Raw genomic sequence first — 23134 nt, forward strand, 5'->3', positions numbered from 1 at the left:
TCGCACTTGTGCATGGATTCCTTGGCCTATGACACGAATGAAAATAAAAAATTTGGCTGACATGTAATGTGAACCAGGGATGAAACAAACCGTTCTTCTATTAGCCCTGAACACGAATGCCTCTCAGATAAAGGCATGAACAAGCAGCTACTCAAAGTGAAACCAGATGTTCAGAGGTTTCTGGCCTGCTCTTTTTTTTTATAGCCCTTCATATAACACTCACAGTCCTGTCATTTCAACAGAAGGTCCTCTGCTTTGCTTAAGCAGCAAGAAACCCTCCCAAACCTCTGTTAGATTTGCATTCACTTAAACCTGTGCTTGATTGTGAAGAAAAGAGAGCTCCTTCCCCCAGGAGAGAGCCTTAGGTGCAAACTCTTTGTCCCAGACGAACACTAAGACCTAACAACACACACACACTGCAGTGTCCTCAGAGCGGAGCCTCAGCTGCTTACCTGTTGCCACAGGAAATGGGACCCAAGCAAAGTGTAGAGAAGCTTGTGCAGAAAGAGTGTAGATTTGGAGTCTGACTGTTCTAGATTCAAACCCTCGCCCTGCCCTTAGTCCTTGTGTGACTGTGGGCAACTTCTCTGGACCTTAATTCTTCATCTATCTAAAGCAAATAATTTCTCCTGCTTCCCTGGGATTGTCACACAATTTAAGTTATATAATGTATGTATCACACTCAGCTCCCTCCTGGGACCCTGTGAGCATTGAAAACTATTAGCGACTGTTATTGCCAATAACAATGACATACCCTTGTATAGCACGGATGATGAGGTGCACCCCGTTCTTGGTATTTAACACATATTAATTCTGTTTCTTCTGAGAGTATTAGTGGGTATTATCATCATTTTTCAGATCAGGAAACTGAGGTGCTGATGGGTTATGAATCCTGCCCAGGGTCACACTGCTAACTATGGATGCAAGCAAGGCTGTCTGGCTGCAGATCCGGTCTGTAATCACTAAGCCACGGGTCCCCCCATTCCTGCTCTATGACACAATGTAGCTGATCTGATGCAGTGCCACCTGGAGGCTGCGCTGGCATGGAACGGAACACACACAGCGCAGGCAGAGAGGGCTTCCCGCCCTGCACTCCGCTCCGCGGCACCTTCAGCCTGGGCTCCACCTTGTCTGTCTTCACAGTCCTCTCCTTCCCACGGGAAGAGGCATGTCTCCGCCGGTCCTCGGAGGAGCCCTTCTGCGTCTGCCGTCAGTCCGGTGCCTCCTGCCCCCCTTCCTTCCTGCATCATCTCCCCTCTCTCCTGGGCCTCCCACCTTCTCCCCTGGCTCCTTGCCTGCAGCTGACTACACGTGCAGGGCTCCCCCCGCCTTATGTAAACCTTGCCTTGAACCTGCCTCCTCCTCAGGTTACTCCCATCCATCTCATTCCCCGCTCTGTCGAGAAGGGGTCGTTTCTCCTCCACGCCGCTTGCTCGCTCCTGAACTCGCGGTGACCCTGCTTCTACCTGCATGGGGGTGGAGACGCTCCCACTGAAGTTGCCAGTGACCCCCAAGGGACCGGTTTGCTGTCATCAGCTCCCCAACTTTTCTCGAAGGCAAATCTCTGCGTCTCTCTCCGCTGCCCACCCGCTCAGTGTTGGGGTTCCATGCTAAACTCCCTTCTCCTCAGGCCTCTGCCTTCTCATATTCACACCAAGGCACCCGTTGGGTCCCTGTTTCTGGGTCAGGACTGCCCCAAGTCAACGCCTCTTTATTCATCTGACTACTGGCCAGCTGAGAACTGACACCTGCTTGGAAATTCTATGAGCAGCGCCAATCTACTGTGCACTGACCATCTCCCCACTTCCTTCTCCCAACAAGCCCGCGTCCCCTCCTTATTTCCAAATTTAATTGACAGTATCACTAGGTACCTATTCTCCAAGGCTGACACTTCCTGCCTCTCCCTGACAGTAAAGTGGTCAAGAAAACTAGTCCATAATGTCCCTTAATATATCATTTCTTTTATATAATACAGAGGCATTTGGCCCAAATTCAGGCCCTCCTCTCTCATCTAACTGTACTGGATACTGAAACAGTCTTCCAATTGGTCTCCCTACTTTAGCCTGAGAAAGTAACCCATTTGTATATACCACTGCCAAAGAGATGTCTCCATGGCACAGATCAAGTTACATCTTTGCTTACAAACTATCTCGTGCTCCTCACTGCCTTCAAAAACCAGACTTTCAAACCAGTCTAGAAAGTTCTTGCCAGGTTGGCCTTGAACTCATTTTCCAGGCTCCAGGCACCATCCCATCCATGCCCTCTGCCCACCTCCAGTGCAAATACCAGGCACTCTCACAACAAAGGCCTGAGTGAAAAAGAACCTAAGAGGAAAAGCGTAGGTACTGCAGCCAGAGAGACCTGGATTGAAACCCTAGCTCTTTCGCTGACTGGGTATGAAACTTCTGCCTAGTCATCTAAACATGCTGAATCCCACTGTTCTCTGAAGAAAAAAGACCTGCGTTGCATTTTTTACAAATACCTGTTGTAGAGGGTCTGAAACAGTGTATCTAAAACATCCAGCATAATACTTTGATATACTATGCAGTGAATAAACAGTAGCTGTTAATATGAATTTTGCCAAGTAGTTTCAGAGAGGCAGGAAGGAATTTGTAAAGACTGACAAAACCTGAATCTAGAATGTGACATTTGAGAGGCTCCCTGCTGAATCAGAAGACAGAACTTATCAGAACAAGTAACAGGACTTCCCTGGTGGTACAGTGGGTAAGAATCTGTCTGCCAGTGTAGGTGACATGGGTTTGATCCCTGGCCTGGGAAGATTCTGTATGTCCAGGAGCAACTAAGCCTGTGAGCCCCAACTACTAAAGGCAGTACAGCTAGAGCCTGTGCTCCGCAACAAGAGAGACCACAGAAATGAGAAGCCCGAGCATCTCAAGAAACAGTAGCCCCCACTTGCAGCAACTAGAGAAAGCCCGTGCAGCAATGAAGATGCAGTGCAACCAAAAATTTAAAAATTATTCAAAAAATGAAATAACAGTTAATGCGTTGGAATGTTCTGGAACCCGCATTTCCATTTTTGAGTTGCAATATTTCTGGCACAGAAAGGCTGCAGACTTGAACCCATTTCAGACTTGCTATAGTCCATGGGGTTGCAGAGTCAGACACGACTGAGCGACTTTCACTTTCTTTTACTGAATCCAGCAGCCATGAAATGCACGAATTTCCCCAAACAGGAAGAACATTCTTCACTCAAGTGCCTAGCAGTGCCCTGAATTGGCAGTATTGCCTTCTTTCGTTCAAGCTGTTCAGAAGTTAATGTCCACAGAAGAAGGCTCCAGGTGGCAGGGAGTATGTGTGACCTTTGACCTTTCACTTGGTACTCATTGACCCTCTGGGGAGGGTCTACCTTGTTCAGGGTCCTACGTCCACATCTGGGCTCCAGGAGAAGTCTCCAGATTGGACTCAGAAGACCTGGCTTCGTGCCCTGAGTCACTGCTCAAAGGCTCTCTCTTCTCGTCTCTAAAGGCTAATAGTGGTCGTTTTCTGCTGGGCGCACAGTGACCACATCTGTCACTGAGCAGAGATGGCTACTATTTCTCCTTTACTATTATTATTCTTGAGTAACTCTTCAGAGTTCCTTTCTGGTTCTCACTTCTGCTCTAGCCCTAAGGTGGTAAATTACTGAGTATTTGTACACTGCCTTCCAGCTCTCTAAGTACTTTTCTCACAGTATGTCCTTTATGCCTCCAACTTCCTCCTGCACCCCTGGCAGAGGTAGCTGCCTGCCTCTCTGCTCCCATGGGCGCTCGCCCAGACCTCTCTGTGGGCACAGACCACATTCTGTTGGAATTATTTGAGAGGGTCAGGTCTCCCAGGGGACCACAGGCTCTTCGAGGGTAAAGCTTCTATTTTATTCACTGATGAGTCTCCAGCACTTAACCACGTTGAAGTTCAGCAAACGTTGAATAATTAAGAGACACTTAAAAATGTGCTGAGAACTTGTCATGAATCACCCGGCTTCATGTCATCATCAGACTCTTTAAAGTGGGTTTTATTACTAACAACACGTGAGGCTCAGATGTACCCAGCATCTGACAGCTCACAAAGAGTGCAGCCAGAACTCAAACCCAGGTCTGTTCCACTCCGAAGCCTCTGCCCTTTCTCTGGACCACACCATCTCTCCAGCCATAGCGACAACCGCAGCTATCTAACACCAATGCCAAGTCCAGCCGACCTGGTTGGGGGCTATTCCTCAGAGGGTGCCACAGAACAGGAGGCCACGCATTTAATCATGTCCCACCTATCAGCATTTCCGAAAAGTGCAAGAAAAGGGTACCAGGTGTGAGAACCGTCTTAAGGCTACTGCTCTGTAATGGTAAAGCTAGCTGGCAATATGGGGAGGAGCAGCTGCCTTCATCAAATGAGGGAAAGGAGAGCTCTCAGAACACAGAAATTAATCATCTGTTATACAAAAATTAAACCATTGCTGCTAAAATATTTTCTATCAGAAACCCCACCTGAATGGGGGTGGGAGTGGGGTTCCCTCAGCAGGAGTGAGCACAGTATCAGGATGTTTTTCAGGACCAGGGAGATGAGAACCCTGTAGCCTCGGGCAGTGAGCCCACTGCGGGCACCCTGTGGGCCTAGGAGAGGCGAAGGCCATGATCTCTAAGACCCAGCTACCTTGATGGTTCTCTGACTGTGAGAGTGGATAAGGGCACACACAGACGTCATTGCACGCCAGAAACCAGGTGGCTAAAATGTAAGAGAAAGAGCACAGGCTCTGGGTTGCTAACCCAGCTCTATTTCCTACTTACGAGATCTCGGCAAACAGCTTCAGATCTCTGAGCTGTGGTTTCTCTATCTGTAACGTGGAAACGCACGTCCTCTAACTTCCAGGGTGTTTGGGAACAGAAACTGCATCCGGTATAGCTCCTGGCACAGAGTCAGGGCTCAGTCAACAGAATGCTGTTGTTACAGTCTTGGCTCGGCCCCTTGGTGGCTGTGTGACCCGGGACAAGTCGTGTGACTTCTCTAAGCCTTGGTTTTCTAACCTTTAAAAGTATGATTTAGATAAAGAAGAGGTTTGTGGAGGCTCCCGCCAGATGTATCCCAAAGTGGTAGAAGCGTAAACCAAAAGTGAAATGGAGATTCTGGGTGGAAGAAGAAGGCTGCAATGCTGACATGCAGGAGCCTGGAAATATCTAAGTTCTTTCTGTTGACCCTCGCTGCAGTGTTTCTCCCAGTCACTTTTCCTCAGCTGCCTGTCTTCACTCCTAAACTGTTGTTGTTGTTCAGTGGCTAAGTCATGACTGACTCTCTGTGACCCCATGGACTGCAGCACACCAGGCTTCCCTGTCCATCACCAGCTTCTGGAGCTTGCTCAAATTCATGTCCGTTGAATCTGTGATGCCATCCAACCATTTCATCCCCTCCTCCTTCTTCCCTCGATCTCTCCCAGAATCAGGGTCTTTTCCAATGAGGTGGCTATACGCATCAGGTGGCCAAAGTGTTGGAGTTTCAGCTTCAGCATCAGTCCTTCCGATGAATATTCAGGACTGATTTCCTTTAGGATGGACTGGTTGGCTCTCCTGGCTGTCCATTCCTAAAACGGACCATTCTTTAACCCTTTTCTCTTCTTGCCTTAATCTTTTCTCTTAGGAGACAGTTTCCTACCAGCTGGGGTCTGCCAATAATCTCTAAGAGCAGGTAAACAACTCAAAAGGATTCATTTATCTTTATCTCCAAGGCCCTCAGTCCTGGCCCAGACCAGCCCAAGCCCCTGCTGAGATCTCGGACACAGCCTCCTAACTGGAGTCCCAGTTTTACAGTTTGAGAAACTTTCCAGTATGTAGATCAAACTAGGTCACTCCAGCTCAAAATTCCACAATGGTTTCCCGCTACCATTAGGATCAATTAAAATACACAACAAAATGGAACTTCACGTGCTGTGTTAAAGCCCACACAGCCTGGCTGCTAGTATCTCTCCAGGTTTACCTGGTACCCCTCAGCCCTCTGATCCACATTCCACGTGTGACCATATCACAGGTCCTTGAACTCCCAGCTGGTGTCTGTCCCAGGGCCTCTGCACATGCTTTCCCCTCTGCTAGGTCTATTTTCTCCCCACACCTTTATCTAAACAACAACTTTCCACCCCTGCTCCAGCCATTGCAATGAGGTCCCTTATTTATTTCCCTAGAACACCCTCTTCTCTTCTTTACCACAGTGAATATTTACCATTTACAAGTGGAAACCCACTCCAGTATTCTTGCCTGGGAAACCCCATGGGCAGAGGAACCTGGTGGGCTACAGTCCGTGGGGTCACAAGGAGTTGAACATGACTTGGCGACTAAACAAAAACAAATTATATATCTAGATGTATATTGGATGATTGGAATTAAATTTAAGAGTCTACATCACACGGTCTCAAGCAGATCTGTAAACTCCAGAGGGTAAAAAGCACGGCTATTTAATATACCAGGGACACCAACGCCTGCTCAGGACACGGCATGTAAAAAGACAAATCAGCAAACACTGGTCAAATGAGAACATGAACAGATGCAGTGTCCAGACCTGCCTGTAACCGCTCTGGACCTCCTAGCCAGCCTGCTGAAGGCATCATGCCAAGGGCTCTGAAGCTCTTTTTAATAAAAAAAAAAGTCCTTGCCGCCTAGGATGCTGTAAAGAGACTGAACCAAGTCTTCTTCCCTGCTCCTCAGGTACTAGGTTGGCCGAAAAGTTCATTTGGGTTTTCCATAACAGCTTCCAGAAAAACTTGAAAGAACTTTTTGGCCAACCCAATATGTAGGCAGCTTCTCCTTCCGCTCAGCCTCACTTAGCCTCCCTTACTAGCCTGTGAGGATGTCAAGGGCAAGTGCCATGTCTGCTTCATGGCTGCACCTAAATGCCCGGGCCTGGGGCTGGCACACAGTAAGGGGCAGTCGGTGAGGACTTTTTGAGCCAAACAGACTCAGCGAAGCCTGTGGCAGACATGGATGGCCCCATGTTCATTTCTTCTCTTCCTGCAAGAACTCTAATTTTGTTTAGAGTGTCCAGGTGGCAAGTAAAAACATTCACTTCCTCAGACCTCCTTACATCTCTGAGTGTGCCACAGCTCCGTCAAGGGAATGTAAGCGAAGGGTTTTAGGGAGAACCTGACTTCCCTCACTCCTTCCCCTTTTTTTCTTTTTCCTGGCTGACACGCAGATGTGAGTTCTGAAGCTGCGGCAGCCATCTCAGGACCATGAGATGCAAGCATGAAAACAACAGTCAGAGCTGAGGATGGCAGAGCACAAGGGCGGGATGAGGCTGGTCCCTGATGCCAAGCTGTACTGGTGTGCTACCCCAGGGACATGCCCTAGACCAAGAGTGTGCGTGAGAACATAAAAATCACACTTAAAATCACTCTAGCTGAAATCTTGCTGCCTGCACATTAATACATGTAAATCCATGGCTGATTCATATCAATGTATGACAAAACCCACTGGAAAAAAAAAAAATAAAAAAAAAAATAATAAATTAAAAAAAAAAAAAAATTCATTTCTAACTATGCCCATGGAGTGTAAGTGTAAGTGTTAGTCGCTCAGTCGTGCCCAACTCTTTGCGACCCCATGGACTGCAGCCCACCAGGCTCCTCTGTCCATGAGATTTTCCAGGCAAGGATACTGGAGTGGGTTGCCATTTCCTTCTCCAATGCCCATGGAGAGACAGGCTTTACTGCGAGTACCGACTGCGTCCTTGGGCTTCCCTGGTGGCTCAGTGGTAAAGAACCGCCTGCCGATGCAGGAGATGTGGGTTCGATCCTTGGGTTGGGAAGACCCCCTGGAGAAAGAACTGGCAACCTACTCCAGTATTCTTGCCTGGAAAATTTCACGGACAGAGGTGCCCAGCGGGCTACAGGCCATGGGGTCAGAAACAGTTGGACATGACTTAGCGACTAAACAACAGCAACACTTTGTCCTTGAACTTCCTTTGCTTTTTTCCTGTTGTTGAGGTCCCAGGCCCTAGAGAATCTACAAAATAGATGTGAGGGGCGGGCCGGTGGGAGCCGAGTCCTGTCCTCTTCAGCGGGCAGGGACAGCTGCTGGCAGGGCTGGTCTCCAGTCTGCAGGTGAAGTGCTCCGGTGTTCTGAGCTCCTCTCCCCTGCACAGAGTTTTGGCCATGGTCTGTCTCCAGTGTGCTGACTTGAGTTCTCCCTCCTGCTGACAATTTCATTCCACTTATATCACTTTGCTCTGAATAAGTCACTGCCCTCAGGGCAAGGTGGATTCACAAGGCACTTTTCCAAAGAGGTGTCTTCAGGAGTAATTTCACAAAGTTCTGCCAATGTCATTTACAGGAAGGTTAATTAATTACCAGAGACCTTGCTTCTTCATTGCTGTATTATACCTTGTAATTCAGAGGAAGGGGACGTGGGGAAGCAGGGGGAAGAGCTTATGAGAAACTGAAAATCATTTCTCAAACGTGCCTCAGTTTCTTCTGTGAAGTAGTGCAGGTTTTTACACAAACTATACTATATAATGTCTGATATTTTTCTCTCCATATCCTTGCAAAATGCACCCAGAGGTTTACAAACAGTGATCCAACCCAATCAAAGCAAGAGGGATATGGAAATAGCACTGTCCACTGGACTCTGGAAAATCCTGAAGAATCCAACTTTGATGACCCTTGTAAGGCAGAAGCTCATGTGAAAGTATCTATTTACACCTGGGAATAAAGAGGAATGGGCAGCAGGGACAGGAAATAAAAACACCACTAGTGCCACTGAACAGTCCTTCTGTCCTTCCTGGTTCCTCCTTCATCGCCCTCTCCACCCCCACCCTCCAGCTTTGCTTCTCATGAAATCACAAGGCTGAATCCCAGGAAATCTCCTCTGCTCCAGATACACATGGGCTCTTGTTCTAGGCCCCATAAGTTAAAGCCTCCATCTCAAATCATTTCATTCCCTTGCTCACAGCCTGCAGCAGCACCCAATACCTGCATAATGAGATTCTCCCTTAGAGGGGCTCTCAAGGTGCTCCCTGACAACCCACTTCTTGCTTGCATCCTTGCTGTAGTCAGACAGGACTGCAGGCTCCTTACAACCAGCTCGTGATTTTCTGCCTTCCTTTCTTTTGCTCATGCTGTTCCTGCTACCTGGATTAATGTCCTCAACAACAATCCCCTCCCACCTCCCTCCTTTAAATGTGAGGATTCTACCCGTCCTTTAAGGTCCCATCACAGACAGACCTCCCTGACCCATCTGGCTGGACATGTTCTTGTCTTCCTCCAACCATCACAGCACTTTGACCAAAACAGACCCTTCCTTCTCTTTTCCTTGGAGTAGAGACACTTACTATGTCAATGCTTCAACGCCTTAGTTAAGACCATGAGCTACTTTTGCCAGAAACCACATCATACTCTCTCTGTATCTCCACCTTTGGAAAGTGCATGATCCTTTGGGAATGCAATCATTGTCAGATGAAGGAAGGAAGGTAGGGAGGAGGGAGGGAGGGAGGGAGTGGGGGCGACATTTGCTTCTAGCCCTGGACACTGAATAGGTCAACTTACAGCAGCTGCCTGGGCCTGAACAAAAAGGACTCTCCTCTTTAATGAGCATGAATGTCCTCAGACTAGGAAGACCAGGGCATGTTTCTCATAAATTACCAGGGTCTATATTGTCTAACAGTGATTCTCATTTCTTTTCTCTGGGTTTCTTAATCCACTATTAGGCACCTCTGTTATTTTTCAACGTGGCTCACACTGTCACAATGTCAGGGTGATCTGTCCTTTTATGCTTCAGCATCAACCAAAATTAAAAGATAAGATGCTATCTGGAGACCTGAAGCACTGCAACACTGACTTGTCATGTCTTGGGGTTGCAAGCAATGCCTATGGAGGTGTTTTTATTTTTTAAGTTTTGGATGTTATGAGTTTTTTCCATGGTCTTTTTAATGACTTTTCAAGAAAGCTTCCTGTGTTGATTTAAGATGCATACTTATATTAATAAGGGGAAGTTATAAATAATAAAGGGAAAGTTATATAAAGGGGAGGGGAGTTAATAAAGGGGAAATTATATTCCATATAATACAAATAGAAGTAAAATATTTAATAGCATCAGAGCAAACAGTAAGACACTCTGGCATCATGGAGAGAACACAGGATTTGGAGACCAAGTTTCCATCCTGGCTCTGCCCTTAATAACTTTGGGCAAGTCAATTAAATTCTCCGAGGCTCAATTTCTTCATCTGTAAAGATGAGATCAAAATGCAAATTGTCTAAAGTTCTCATGAGGTTTTCTCACATACTGAAAAAGGCTAAGCATGGTCCCCCAAAACACAGGAGGCATTCTCTAAATGTCTGCTGAATGAACAGATAGAAAAGAAGCGTAATATCCAAAAAAGGAGGCTTGATCCTGGGAAAAGAGGCAGATGGCTAAAGAAGGAAGAGCATGAGCTTTGGAGTGAGACAGATACAAATTTAAGTCCTAGCTTTCCTCTGAACACGCCTGACTTTAAACTTCCTCATCTACAATAGGGGGTGAAAATAAAGATAATCACCTTATGGAGTTACTGCAGGGCTTCAAGAGAGTATTTCAAGTCCTGTGTAAATGGTGACGGTGAATTATAGCTACTAGTATAATCTCCCTGGGCTTACCAGGTGGCTCAGTGGTAAAAAATCTGCCTGCCAATGCTGAAGGTGCAACAGAAATGGGTTCGATTCCTGGGTCAGGAAGATCCCCTGGAGAAGAAAGTGTTCTTGTCTGGGAAATCCCAAGAACAGAGCAGCCTGGAAGGCTATAGTGCATGGGTTCGCAAACAGTTGGACACAACTTATCGACTAAACAACAACAAATAATCCTTCTACTTCATTCAATACTTGGGGTCAGCAAGGTTAGGTAACCCAGACAGAAGCAGAAACATTACCTTCAAATTATCCATCTCTGCGTGTAGGGAAAGGCCAGTCTTTCGGAAAACAGCTGCCATGTCTTATTATAAAACTTGCTTGGTCACAGTGGTTTGTGTGCATGTGCGTGTGAGAGACAGAAACACATCCAGTTCAGAGGGCGCTCTGTCAACAGCGTGTCTCCATGTGTATACATTTGTATATACAATTTGTAAAGTGCTTTTAGATTTTTTTCAAGGTGAAAGATAAACCAATTTAAAATCATCAGCTGGATTGCATTAAATGAGGGAAAAGCAAAAATGTACACAATACAGCCATTTGTTAAATTAAACACAATTATTTCTCCCGCTACTTAATTACAAACAGATATAAATACTCTGGATTCTGACATCTCAAATCTTCTTAAATTCTAGCTCTGCATTTCAGCATGTAATGAAGGGAGGGTCGTATTCCAGACTGTGTGTTAAGCAAACCTGAGAGTTACAACTGTATACTGGACCATAATGACTTCACTAAAACAAGACCTAAACTTTTAATTAAGCTGCCAAGACAAATTACAACTCACGGCCCACAGGTAACGACCACAGACAGCAGAGACTCAATGCCAGGGCCTCTCAGGGAGAGAGGGATTAATAGCAACATCGGAGTCAGTCTGTTTCGGTATTAAAGTAAGAAAAGGCATTCATTAAACAATCACCGTAGCTTGAAGGAAGACAGACCAGTCAGGAAGGCAGTGAGAGGAAGGTGGACTGGGAAAGGGGCGGGGGGAGAATGTTAACCACCTCCACGCACGGGAGCCTGGACTGGGCACTTTATGTTCACTCTCTCCAATCGTCACAGTGGGGGCCGCCAAGCAATACTACTATTTCCCTTTCTAGACAAGGAAGATGAGGCTCAGAGAAGTGACAGGACACACTACGGTCACAGAGCTAACATGGGTCAGTGGGAGAAGGAAGGAATAGAAAGCAGAGCTCAGAAAAAAAAAAAAAAAAGAAAGCAGAGCTCAGGAGGTACTTGTTTTCATAGCTAAGTTGACAGACTGCCCACCAGAATCAGGATCACCTGGGCTCTGCCTCAGACCTACTAGGGGAAGGCCCAGGAATCTGAGTTTTAGACTCACTTCCCAGGTGATTGCTTTGCACAACAATGTTTGAGAACACCGTCCATGAGACACTGGAACCCCTTGTTACTCAAAATGTGGGCCACAGATGAGCAGTGTCTCACTGCACGCTGTACCCCAAATGTTTATTGCAGCACCATTTACAACAGGCAGGACATGGAAGCAATATAAATGTCCGTCAGCAGAGGAATGGATAAAGAAGATGTGCTATACATACACAATGGAATATTACTCAGCCACAGAAAGAACAAAGGTGGGTCATTTGTAGAGATGTGGATGGACCCAAACTCACTCATACAGAGTGAGGTTAGGTAGAAAGAGAAAAGCAAGTATATATTAACGCATATAGGTGGAATCTAGAAAAATGTGCAGATGAACCTATTGCCTGGGAATGTCCTGGGAATGCTCCTTGCCAATGCAGGAGACGTAAGAGATGTGGGTTTCATCCTTGCGTCAGGGAGATTCCCTAGAGGAGGGCGAGGCAGCCCACACCAGTATTCTTGCCTGAAGAATCCCTACGGACAGAGGAGCCTGCTGGGCGGCAATCCACACGGTCGCAAAGAGTCAGACACGACTGACACAACTTGGCACACACGAACCTGCTTCCAGAGCAGAAACAGAGACGCAGACACAGAGAAAGGACACGCAGACACAGTGTGGGGAGGGCAGCACGGACACACACACCGCCACGTGTAAGACAGCCAGCTGGCGGGGTCCCGCTGATTGACACAGGGCGCTCCGCTCGGGGCTCTGTGGTGACCCGGACGGGTGGGGAGGGGATGGGGCGGGGGGAGAGGATATATGTGTACATGCAGCTCATTCGCTTTGTTGTACAGTAGAAACTAACACAACATTGTAAAGCAATTATACTTCAATTAAAAAAAAAAAGATTTTGAGAACAGAACAAAAAAAAAAAAGGCAGACTCTAAACATCCACCCAGACTGACTGAAGCAGAATCTGCATTTTAACAAGACGCCAGGTGGTTCCACAAAACTCTGAGAAGCATGGTACCACCTATCTGCTCTGAAAGGCATCACAGGGTTAAGGAAGGTGAAGATAGATTTCATCATTTAGGTGAGAATGGGAGAACCAGAGGGAAAAGCAGGACCGTCTCTTTAATTATGGCAAAAGAGGTCAGCAAGCTCTGACAAGCCAAGAGTTGGCAAAGGTACCTAACTGTACGACGTTTTATTTCTCTGAGAGGCACATCCTAATTAAAAGTAGTTTTCTTTGGGGGTTTGTATTAATATCCTTTCATATTTGTGCTCAGTTATTAAAAATACAGAATCCTGATTGTAGGAGACCTTAGCAAGCATGATGCTGTGCCTAAGAGGAATCAGGCTATGAGACCATGAAGCCGTAACTCAGGGACCACTAATGACTTGAAAATCATGTCTCTGATCTGAAGCTACCGAGTCCAGAAAGAGAAAAGAAACAGGGTCTGGAGCTGGGCCGACCCTGCCGAGTGTCAGACTAATTGATGGTGAGGACCCTGACCGACTCTCCCATGACGGGGAATGGAGCGCTGAGAGGCTCTGGGTCATCACTAACCACCAGGCTGGAGCCTCCAAATTCCAGAACCTCAGGGAAACAGGAGCTGGAATTTGTGCAGGGCCGAAACACAGATTAGTGGTAGGGATTCAGAAGTGAGCACAGTTTCCACTCCACCTCAAAAGAAGGCATTAACGGGGGAAACTGACAACACGGCAGCTGCCAATGGGGGCCTGAGGGAAGCCCACCCCCACTCCCGCCTGCGCTGAGTGGCGCCGTGTCGGCTGTGTTGTGGGCTGCGGGAAGGAGATCACGTCCAAGTCCCTGCCCTCCAGGTACTCAGAGACCAGCAGCTAGGACAGACTCGTGGAAAACAAGGACAGCACAAAGTCATATTTCTTACCCCAGGGCTCACGCAGCACAGCCCCGCTTCCCTCGTTTTGCCAAGAGGGTAGAATGTTGAGCCTGCAGTCACAGTGGAATCTTACACATTGTTCACTGTATTTAATGGGAAGGTATTCACTGCCTTGATGCTAAGGGCAAAACTTCAAATAAGAGGAAAATGGCCTGAAAATGCTACTGCTGTTACGATGGAAGAACCAGGGTCTTGCAAGAGTTTTAGGGACTAAGGACCAGATTCAGAGGTTTTTATTCAAATCCCATTTCCCATATCAGATAGACTCTCAGCCAAGGACTGAGACAGAGCTTTGAGGAGAACTCAAAACCACACAGAGGCAGAAAATTCAACACCAAGTGTTCTGGTTAGCGGAGTTTTGTCTTCTGGAAGTTTTATTTTCCTGTAGGGGATTTTTATCTCCAGGCTGTGTCAGTGCGCTTCTATATGAACTCAGATAAAATGTTTTCTGACCTGAACCAGAGACCACTGTATCCTACATCACATCACGGTGGTTTGAGGAAGAGACAAATTCTTTGCATCATGTGGGTACAGAAGAGAAATGCCTTAAAACAGGATGCCAGGCTCCTGGGACACCCCCAGGCTTTTGGGGTAGCCAAGGGGCTCGCTCTGAACAAGAGCTCTTCCATTGCAAGGGACATGATGGGGCTGAGAGCTCACTTAAATCATGGGGGCTCACTGTCCGCCAGAGTTCAGGGCATCTCAGTATCTCAGTTCTCAACAAAACCTCCATCTGACTGATTACACTGTTTATGCAGCCCTTTGCATGGCTATTCCCACCCTCTCTCCAAGCCTTTATCTACTTTTTTTTTTTCCTCATCTGCCAGGGGTTATTGGCTCTAAAAGCAAAATAATCAAGCAAGCAAAATCACACATAAAAAAAAAATCCAAATAATCATCAGTGATTTGAACCAAGAGAGATTATAAGGACGGATACAGGTGTTGGAGGAAAGTGACAAGAATTCCTGTCTCCTTGTCAGTTTCACCCTTTGGTGTTTAAATGAAGCGGCTGGTCCACACACCGGGCCACAGACCAGACAGAAAGGTGGTGGGCAGCAGGGCTGGGCACCCGCATGGCCTTACAGCTCCTCCTGTCACTCCCTCCCTTCATTTCCCCGCATCTCACTCCTACCCTTTGTCCAGCAAGCCCAGTTAAGATGGCCTCATGCTGGATCCAGCTGGACTCTGCAGCCCTGGACAGTACACACCCCGCTGTCAGCTTCAACCCCTAAGACCCTGGCATCCTCTCACCCAGACAGCCAATACCCCACATACCCCAGAGTGGCGGAGATTCCTTACCGATGGCAGTAGTGAGAAAGGAAACCACTTCAGACTCCTTCCCATCGTTATAGAAAGCTAGGTGCCAGATTCCTGAATCCAAATACTGGATGAAGCCGGTCTCGTGGCTAGAAGGGGGGATGGCTCCCCGAGACTGGCGCTGGGGTCCCTCCAGGCTCCGTGCCTCCTGGGTCAGGAGCCTCCTTCCATCCAGCAGCTCCACAAAGTCAAACTGAAGCACAGAGAGAGCATAATTAGCAGGGGAACTGCTTCACCGCCATGCTAAATTCTTCAGGCTTCTCCCAGGGAGGAGGCAGGGGAACATAAGCTGAAACAGGCAAAAGAGGCCAGCGCCATGCAGAGGTTGACCGACCAACTCTAAGTCCTTCCCAGACTCCATTTTGCAAGGTGGGAGTCTCCTGATTCGCTGGTGAGTGCAGCACAATTAGTAGATTATTTTTAAGTGTCAGTTTGCTGTAAGTTGGGGCGTGGAGAGTCCTCCTCTGGCTGAGTCTACACCTCTACATCAATCAGGACGGCCATGCTATTTTTTTTTTTTTTTTTTTAGCTATGCTTTTCTGATGGGCACATGATTAGATACCCAGCCATTTTATGACTGAACTCCTCCAACTCCACGCAGGTGATGGCAGGAGGGAATCCTGGGGATCTAGGATTGGGCCTGGAGCACTGGGTGTGCCTTAAATGTCAGTCAAGTGCAAAGGAAAATTTGATTTATATCTATCTTCCCTTTGTCAATGATTCTTTCTCAATGCTCCAGTTTCAGGGAGCAGTTTTAGGGGAACTAAACTGGATTGCACAAAACTCCATCAATAATTACATGCTGTGTCAAATAATACAATTTCCAATTGAGCCAAGCCTGCTAGCATGAAAGACTCAAGGGAAGACAGTCACGCGGTGCTAACAACAGGCAGGTGGTGAAGTCCTACTGGCAAGCAAACTGAGCAACTGTCTACCTATTTATCTTTTAAGAAAAAAAAATGGGTATTTATCCTGTCTCATATGACAATGTCTAGGGACAGGAAATCCAGGACCAGTAAATAAAGAAATCAGGGGTCCAGGCTCTCTCTACTTTTCTGCAACTCCATCCTTAGCAAATGTCTCTATCTAGCTTTTACCTAGAAATTAAGTACCTGCTGAGTGTCACCAAGACTACATTTGGCCAGGGAATGTCTGATGGATGCCTGTGATTCATGTTACTCCAAGCCCAGGGCCGGGAGGACCTCACACAAGTCTGCTCTTCACCCATCATGACTGGCAAAGTGTCAGTCACCCTGCTTGAGTTTTAAAGTTTTTCTGGTGCACATGTGTCCGGGTAAATGTGAAACCCTGAAGGAGAGAAGGGATGCAAGAGACAAGGACAGTAACCTTTATTCTGAGCCAGGTCCTGCACTAGCTGTCTTCTAGATGTGGTTCTCCACTGTTCACAGCAGCCCTGCGTGGTGGGCATTGATATCAGCATCTGCCAGACTAGGAAACTTGCTCCGAGAGGATGTTACAGGCTTGAGGTTACACAGCTGATGATGAGAGGATTCAAACCCAGGTCTGTTTGACTCCAATGTGCATGCTGTGTTCTCTAGATTGCATTTCCTGGATAATTTAACTTAGGAGACTGGGTACTAGTAAAAAGGCTATTGAGAGATTCCCTAGAATTCCTTTCTCTTAAAAAGCTCCAAGGATACAGCCCTACTCACCTGAAAGGTAGGGTCTGAGAGAGGGCAAATGGATGAATAGACTATAAAATATGTGAAACTCCCTCCAAGCTCAAGAATCCAGGTTTCAGCATCAGGTTTCCTGACTTTGGTTAAGATTTGAGGTGGGAGCCCCTGGAGAGGAGAAGGGTACATAGCATTCTGGTTACCTGTGTGTGTGAAGGAGGAAGGCCTTTTCTGCCATAAATGCCAACCAGAGCCGCCTTTCCCAGAGACACATTGAATTTCAGATGCACAGGATGGTCTATGAACACCTGAGATCTCCAGAAAGTGCCAGGAGGAATCTTCTGGGAAGCCCGTCTCCCCACGTCGATTTCTCCAGAGTCTATAAAACTGTCCTCTGGAAAGAAACTACTGGGCTTTCCTACCAAGACATGGGGAAGGGAAGACAAAAACATCACTGTTAGCCACAAGTGAAACCAGGGATCAGAGTATCTGAAGGAGCAGGGCTCTCCTCTGCCTCCCACCTCTTCTCTGCAACATTCCAGGGCCAGCCCACTCCCTGCACTAGACTCCCCCATTGAGGAGTTAGAATGTCCAGAACTTTTTTTTCCCCAAGGATGCTCAAATTGTTCTGCTAAAAATATGGATTCTTCCAAAGCAGAATGGGTCCTCCCCAAGGGCCATCTGTTTACTGCATAATTCTAGAGCTTGTTAAGATATATTTTGATCCTAAAAATAATCACTTGCAGTCATATGAGAATAACTTTATGCGTCTGTGCACCCGCGTGTGTGTAAAAGCATGCATGCTAAAAAAGAAAAGATAGAGGGAATAAGGTGGTGTTAATTTTCCAACTCAGAATGGTTCCCCTAGCAGTGGGAAGCATGACCCGAGTGGAGTCAGGTATTTTTCAAGTTCACTAGGATCTGGGAGCCCAATTCCAGGGCTCAGACATGTGGATGAGGGTTTGTGTTGGGAGCAAGGGTAGGGATGGGGGGGATGAGGAAGAGGGTACAACTGAACACAGAAAACACTTCTGAAAAACGCTTCTTTGTCTGGGGGATAGGGTGATGAGTATCATTGTGCTGAAGGTGGGTAAAGCTGGAGAGATTTTTCAAGTTTAGGCACAAAACTTTTGACATACTCGGATTTCAACCCAGGCCCCCAGCCCTGCAGGCTACAGGAGTGGGGGCTGGTCGAGAATAAGATCTCTCGCCCAATTCTGTCACCAATCAGGGGAGTGACAGCTTCCTGGGGGCACCTCAAGTGCCAGGAAGGAAGGCTGCTTATCAAACTTCCTCTACATAGTAATTAAACACACTCACACGTGAAAAATATAAACCCTAACTGCCTGCCAGACATCAGCCCTCCAAGGAGTTGGCAGGGGGCAGGAGGAGAGAACAGGAGCATTAGAAGACCACCCTTAGGACACGAACAAGCCAAAACCAAGTCAACGGACTCCATCTTATTTGTCACCAGGAAGCACCCCCTGGGTATCCTAGTTTCAAGGTTTGTTGTGTTGCTACAGATGTTGGAAGAGACACTTTCAAGACTAAGAATCCATCTGTAAAGAAAACACATTTGTGGGAACTTTTTATAAAAAGCATTTGGGGAATAAGAAATTAAAGTGTCTCCCCCCAGACCCGCCCCCGCCCAGCTTTGTAAGATTCCTTACAAAGCACATTTGATGCTGAAATGGAGCTTGGCAGGGCATTGTTGTAGTCATAAAATATTTTACTGTTTTAAATAATAAAATTCAATTTATATGTTAAACTTCTCCATATGTTATCATTCCCTTATAAACTCCTAGGCAGAAACATCAGGTTTTAAGCTTCAAACCATTAAATGTTATTTTAATTAAAAATATGCCAACAGAAAAGTTAAAATGCACGCTCTCAATAAAAGTACCACTAGTATTCTGTCATTAGCATGGGAAAGAGCTTGCATTTAATTCCTTTGTGGAAGGAATGTGCCCCAGACTTTTACCTTGAAAATGCAGACACACGCAAACCACGACACAGTGGTTCAAAGTTCAAAGACAGAAGCCAAATTCACAAAGCATTAAGATGGAAGAGAATCATTTTCACATTCTTCCTTATCTGACTTTGGGGTTCCCAACTCCACAATCCTTTTATAGTCCAGGTAGAAAAACAGTTTACCCTTCAGCCTATAATTCTGTCAGGGAAGCAGAACTAAGAGGGAGGTACGACACATAAGCAGGATGAGTTCTGAGCTTTTTACTCCTAGAAACTGCACAAAAATTAGCTGGAGACTCCCAATTCCAAGACCTCATTTCCTTTGTGAGTGGGCAGGAGTCAGAGCTGATGGGATTTGAGAATTGTCTGCATTCAAATAATTCCTATGTCTGAGAATAAATAATGAAAACTTCTTCCACTTTTTGGCATGCTGTTGGAGAACCCTGTACTGTTCATTTCCCCTCCAGTGAGCATGTTTTTCGGAGACAGCTATTGAATTAGCCAAGCTTTTAGTTTCACAGGGCAGAGGTCAAGTTCAGAGACTTTCCAGAGGTCTGCAGGCCCAAGAGGCATACATAAATTGGCTCTTACCCGAGAGGAGTGGCAAAAAGGGAATAGTCTTTTCTAGCACTCAACTATTTCACCAAAGCTGGCCAAAATGGGGGGGAAAATTATAAAATTTATATTTGGTGTGTATACCATGATATAAAAACAGTAAATTCTGGTCTAGGGCACAGCACTCCACCAGGACCCTGACTTTCTTGGCTGAAAGAATTAGGAATTAGGAGTCTTGAGCTTATTTTTATGCAGTTTCTATGATGGAGCTTAGGATTTGGAGCTTAGGTTCAAAAGTCTTGTTCCAGAAGTCACCCTGTCCAGATCCTTAAGGGAAGGGGCCATGGCCTCGTCTAAAGGAAAAGTTTGAGAGGGGAAAGACTGTACCCATCTTGGAATCTAACCTTTATCATCTTTCCTACCGGTCTCCAGTGGTCCCCACATTGACTCTCCCTAGGGAGGAGATGAAAGTTTCTGGGAGGAGGGGCCTGGAGCCTGCCGAGTACCTGCGGCTGGTGGGAAAGAGGCATGATGCTGGCTGGGCTAAGGGTTGTTCGGAGTGAAACCACCTTCACCCTTTCCTGTCTTTTAAAAACCCTTACTGTCTTTCTCTCTCCAGATCTTATAACCTAAGTGTCTTCACTCTTAATTCTGAGCACCAAGATAGAAAATATTCTACAACACCCACCAGTGGTAGACTAGGGAGAGGAAGCAGAGGGTAGAGGCAGGTGGAGGTGAAAAGTCCTGTCTATAACTCTTTTTATCCATACCTACATTCTGGAACACAATAATAATGACAAATATCAGTAGTAGCAATAGCAATAAAGGTAGATGTAGCAGTACTAATTCAATAAATTCCAACTATGTACCGGGCATTTTTACATACATTGATACACTTAATCCTCACATTACTAAAATCTATATACTAAGGCTCAGAATGCAAGGAAAAAAAAAAAAACCATTCAGAGATGAAGCCATCTGGGGTGCCTCTTTATTTATTAGAATATGGCTTCTCAGAACATCAAATTGATAAATTATTAATTAAAACTCTTCAAAGGTCTTTTCAATGGTAGCAGAGTACATTAACCCTCTTTAAGAGTAAACATCTGATTTAATTCACAGTCCTAGCAGGCTAGATACCAAGGCCCACTAGAGAACTTCCAGCCATCCTGGTATACAAAACATTGACAGTTTTTATGAACTAGGATCCACACACAGACCCCAAAGTTAAAGGGAAAAAAGTATTTCAAACATTCCTAAGGACACTATACAATCAGTGAGTGCCCCAGAGGCTTAACAAAGTACAAAGAGCTTAACTCAGAATTAGGGACCCCCAACAGCATGATTAGGCTTCACAAGGCAGATTCTACTGGTAACAGTCCTTTTCTGTACAAAGACATACAAATTTAGGCTTCTCAGAGCAATGCTCTGGAAATACACAATCGTGTCTAAAAGAATTTTCTCAACAAACTGCTGAAATGACTGGCTAGCTCAGTCAAAAATAAGGGAGAGCTGGAAGAACTGAGATCCCATGCACTTCCCAAATTCACAGTCTTTATTTTCTTGAACTGAGATTTATCCATATAGGGTCTAAATTCCTAACCAACCATCATTCTCCCCCTCCCTCTACCTTTTTTGATTCTTTTCAATGCAATAACTCGCACAAAGAATTCTTTAGTTTCCTTAGCAACTGTTTGAAATTTATTTGGTTATCAAAATAAGCTGAGAGCCCAGCTGAGCCTGTATGCAGCAATTTGCATGGTTCAAACTGATGGGCAATTTTGATTTCATTGCAGAAAGAAGAAAATGCTAACCTAGCCCACCAATTAAACCATCAGAAATGCTTGTTTATTCAATGCTTTTCCCCCTTTCTCCATTAATGCATAACATAAGTTCTTGTGGTTTTACTTCGGAAAGCTGCTGTATTTGGTTTCCATCCCATGACAGCTCTGAAATGGTTATAGCCACTTCGAAAATACAGGATACATTGCAGTTTGATGTTACCCTCAGAGACATGATGAGCCTTTAAAATACTGGGTTCATCCTATACTTCATTTGTATAATTAAAAAATATACACCCTTTAAGAATATTCAAGAATGCCCCAAACTCTGTAGAATCTTTGAGGAGAAAATATTAATTAGTCTGGAATTCTGAGATTTCTAATGACAGACATGGAATGGCTTGGGATTTAAATGAATAAGAAGAAAAGGAACTCACATGTGTTGAATACCTCCTCAAAACCAGTCTTTGGAAAGATAGGTATGAGCCATCCTTGTTCCACAGATGAGGAAACTAAGGCCATAGGAAATGGAGTGACAGAGCCAATAAGTGTCCAGACCAAGACGCAAACCCTGGACTGTCCAGTTCCATGTCATCTTTCTACCACATTGCTTCCCCATCACTGTACAATGGGGCTCTAATCTTAATTCTGGAACCAGCTCTCTCCTCTGATACCCTCAGAAGGGACAGGAAATGTGTGCTCACATCAGGGTTAGAGGCTTTCCCACTTGAGATATGTCTTAGGAACTAGATTGTTAACATCACAGTTAAAAACATAAACTGAGTAGACACTGCTTTGACCAAGGCAAAAGAAATTAAGAACCCTGTGATAGTCTCACATAAACTCTGGGAAGCTTTGTCCTCTGTTTCTCCAGACCGATGTATTTTTTTGTCACAGTAATTGCTTTTGATGCTGACCACTTTACAGCATCACACTGCATTTTGGGGTTTTGTAAACAGGATTTCCAATTGCATTAGTAATGACAGATAATCCCTTTAAGCAAAAATATTCCAATGAGAGTAAACCAATAAACTGGTACAATTTTATCTCTTATCTGCACCTCCTGCTCCTTAGGAAAAACAAAGCAAAATCTAAACAATCCGCAAACTAATTTCATTAGAGTGGGAGATTTTAGATTAGACCCAGGTCTTGTTTAAAAAAACTTGTTTAAAAAAAGTTTGATAGAGATTATACAGAAAATCCACATTTTTCCAAATGAGATCTTTGAGGGTTACACATATCTTAAATCTGCATTTGTTGATGCTAATCTAAAGACAGTTGTCATTTATGGTATTCACTTATGGCATCTGACACTGTAAGCTGACACAAGGGAACAGGCAGGACCATGGACAGGGCCAACCTGAAAAAACTTCTAAAGAAGAATCTGGTTAATCATGTGATGATTCTATTACTAATTTCACATGTAGAGCTTGTGAATTAGAGTGGACCTTAAAGATAAAATAGATCAATCACCTCCTTTTAATGAGGAGGAATATGAAGCCGAGAAAGTCTTTCAAGGGATTTGCTTAAGGGCATCACGAGTGGCAGCAGCTGAACCTGAACTCAGGGTTCTAGACTCCTAACCCAGAGTTCTTCCCATGACCCCATCCATGCTCCCTCCATATCCTATTAAGGTGCAAAGCAAGTGTAAGTTATTCAATGTCTTAAGTCTTAAAATCTTTATAAAGAAGAAGAGTGGCTTTGCCCATCAAAATAGCAGGCAGAGATTCTGATTTGGCTCTGTGGAAATGCCCTCAGTTTCCTTAAAGATGGTCATTGGTCAAGAGTTGATTTTGGACTTCAAGACCATTCAGAGGTCATGAATAACTGCTCTGACTAGCCATATGCTACCTTATTAACCAAACTGATTACTAGAAGACAAACTCTTAAAAGGACAGGGAAGCTCAGAAGCCACAACCCAAAGTTAACTGAGATAAGGGGAAAGGCAGTGAAGACTGGGGGCAGCTGTGACCACTCTGCTGACTGGGGTAACACCAGAA

General features: G+C 45.6%; 1 protein-coding gene across 10 annotated transcripts in view; it reads right to left on the reverse strand.

Annotated features, from left to right (window-relative positions):
* Positions 1–23134, reverse strand: part of TENM4 (teneurin transmembrane protein 4) — an 826321-nt gene that overhangs the window by 188614 nt on the left and 614573 nt on the right. For all 10 annotated transcript variants that reach the window (XM_043875712.1, XM_043875709.1, XM_043875667.1 and 7 more), the window contains 2 exons: positions 17031–17245; positions 15173–15383 (listed from right to left, as the gene is read on the reverse strand). In XM_043875712.1, the coding sequence (XP_043731647.1) occupies positions 15173–15383; positions 17031–17245 (426 nt within the window). The remainder of the gene's footprint in view (positions 1–15172; positions 15384–17030; positions 17246–23134) is intronic.

Source organism: Cervus elaphus, chromosome 2, assembly GCF_910594005.1.
Source record: "Cervus elaphus chromosome 2, mCerEla1.1, whole genome shotgun sequence".
NCBI classification, from domain to species: Eukaryota; Metazoa; Chordata; class Mammalia; order Artiodactyla; family Cervidae; genus Cervus; species Cervus elaphus.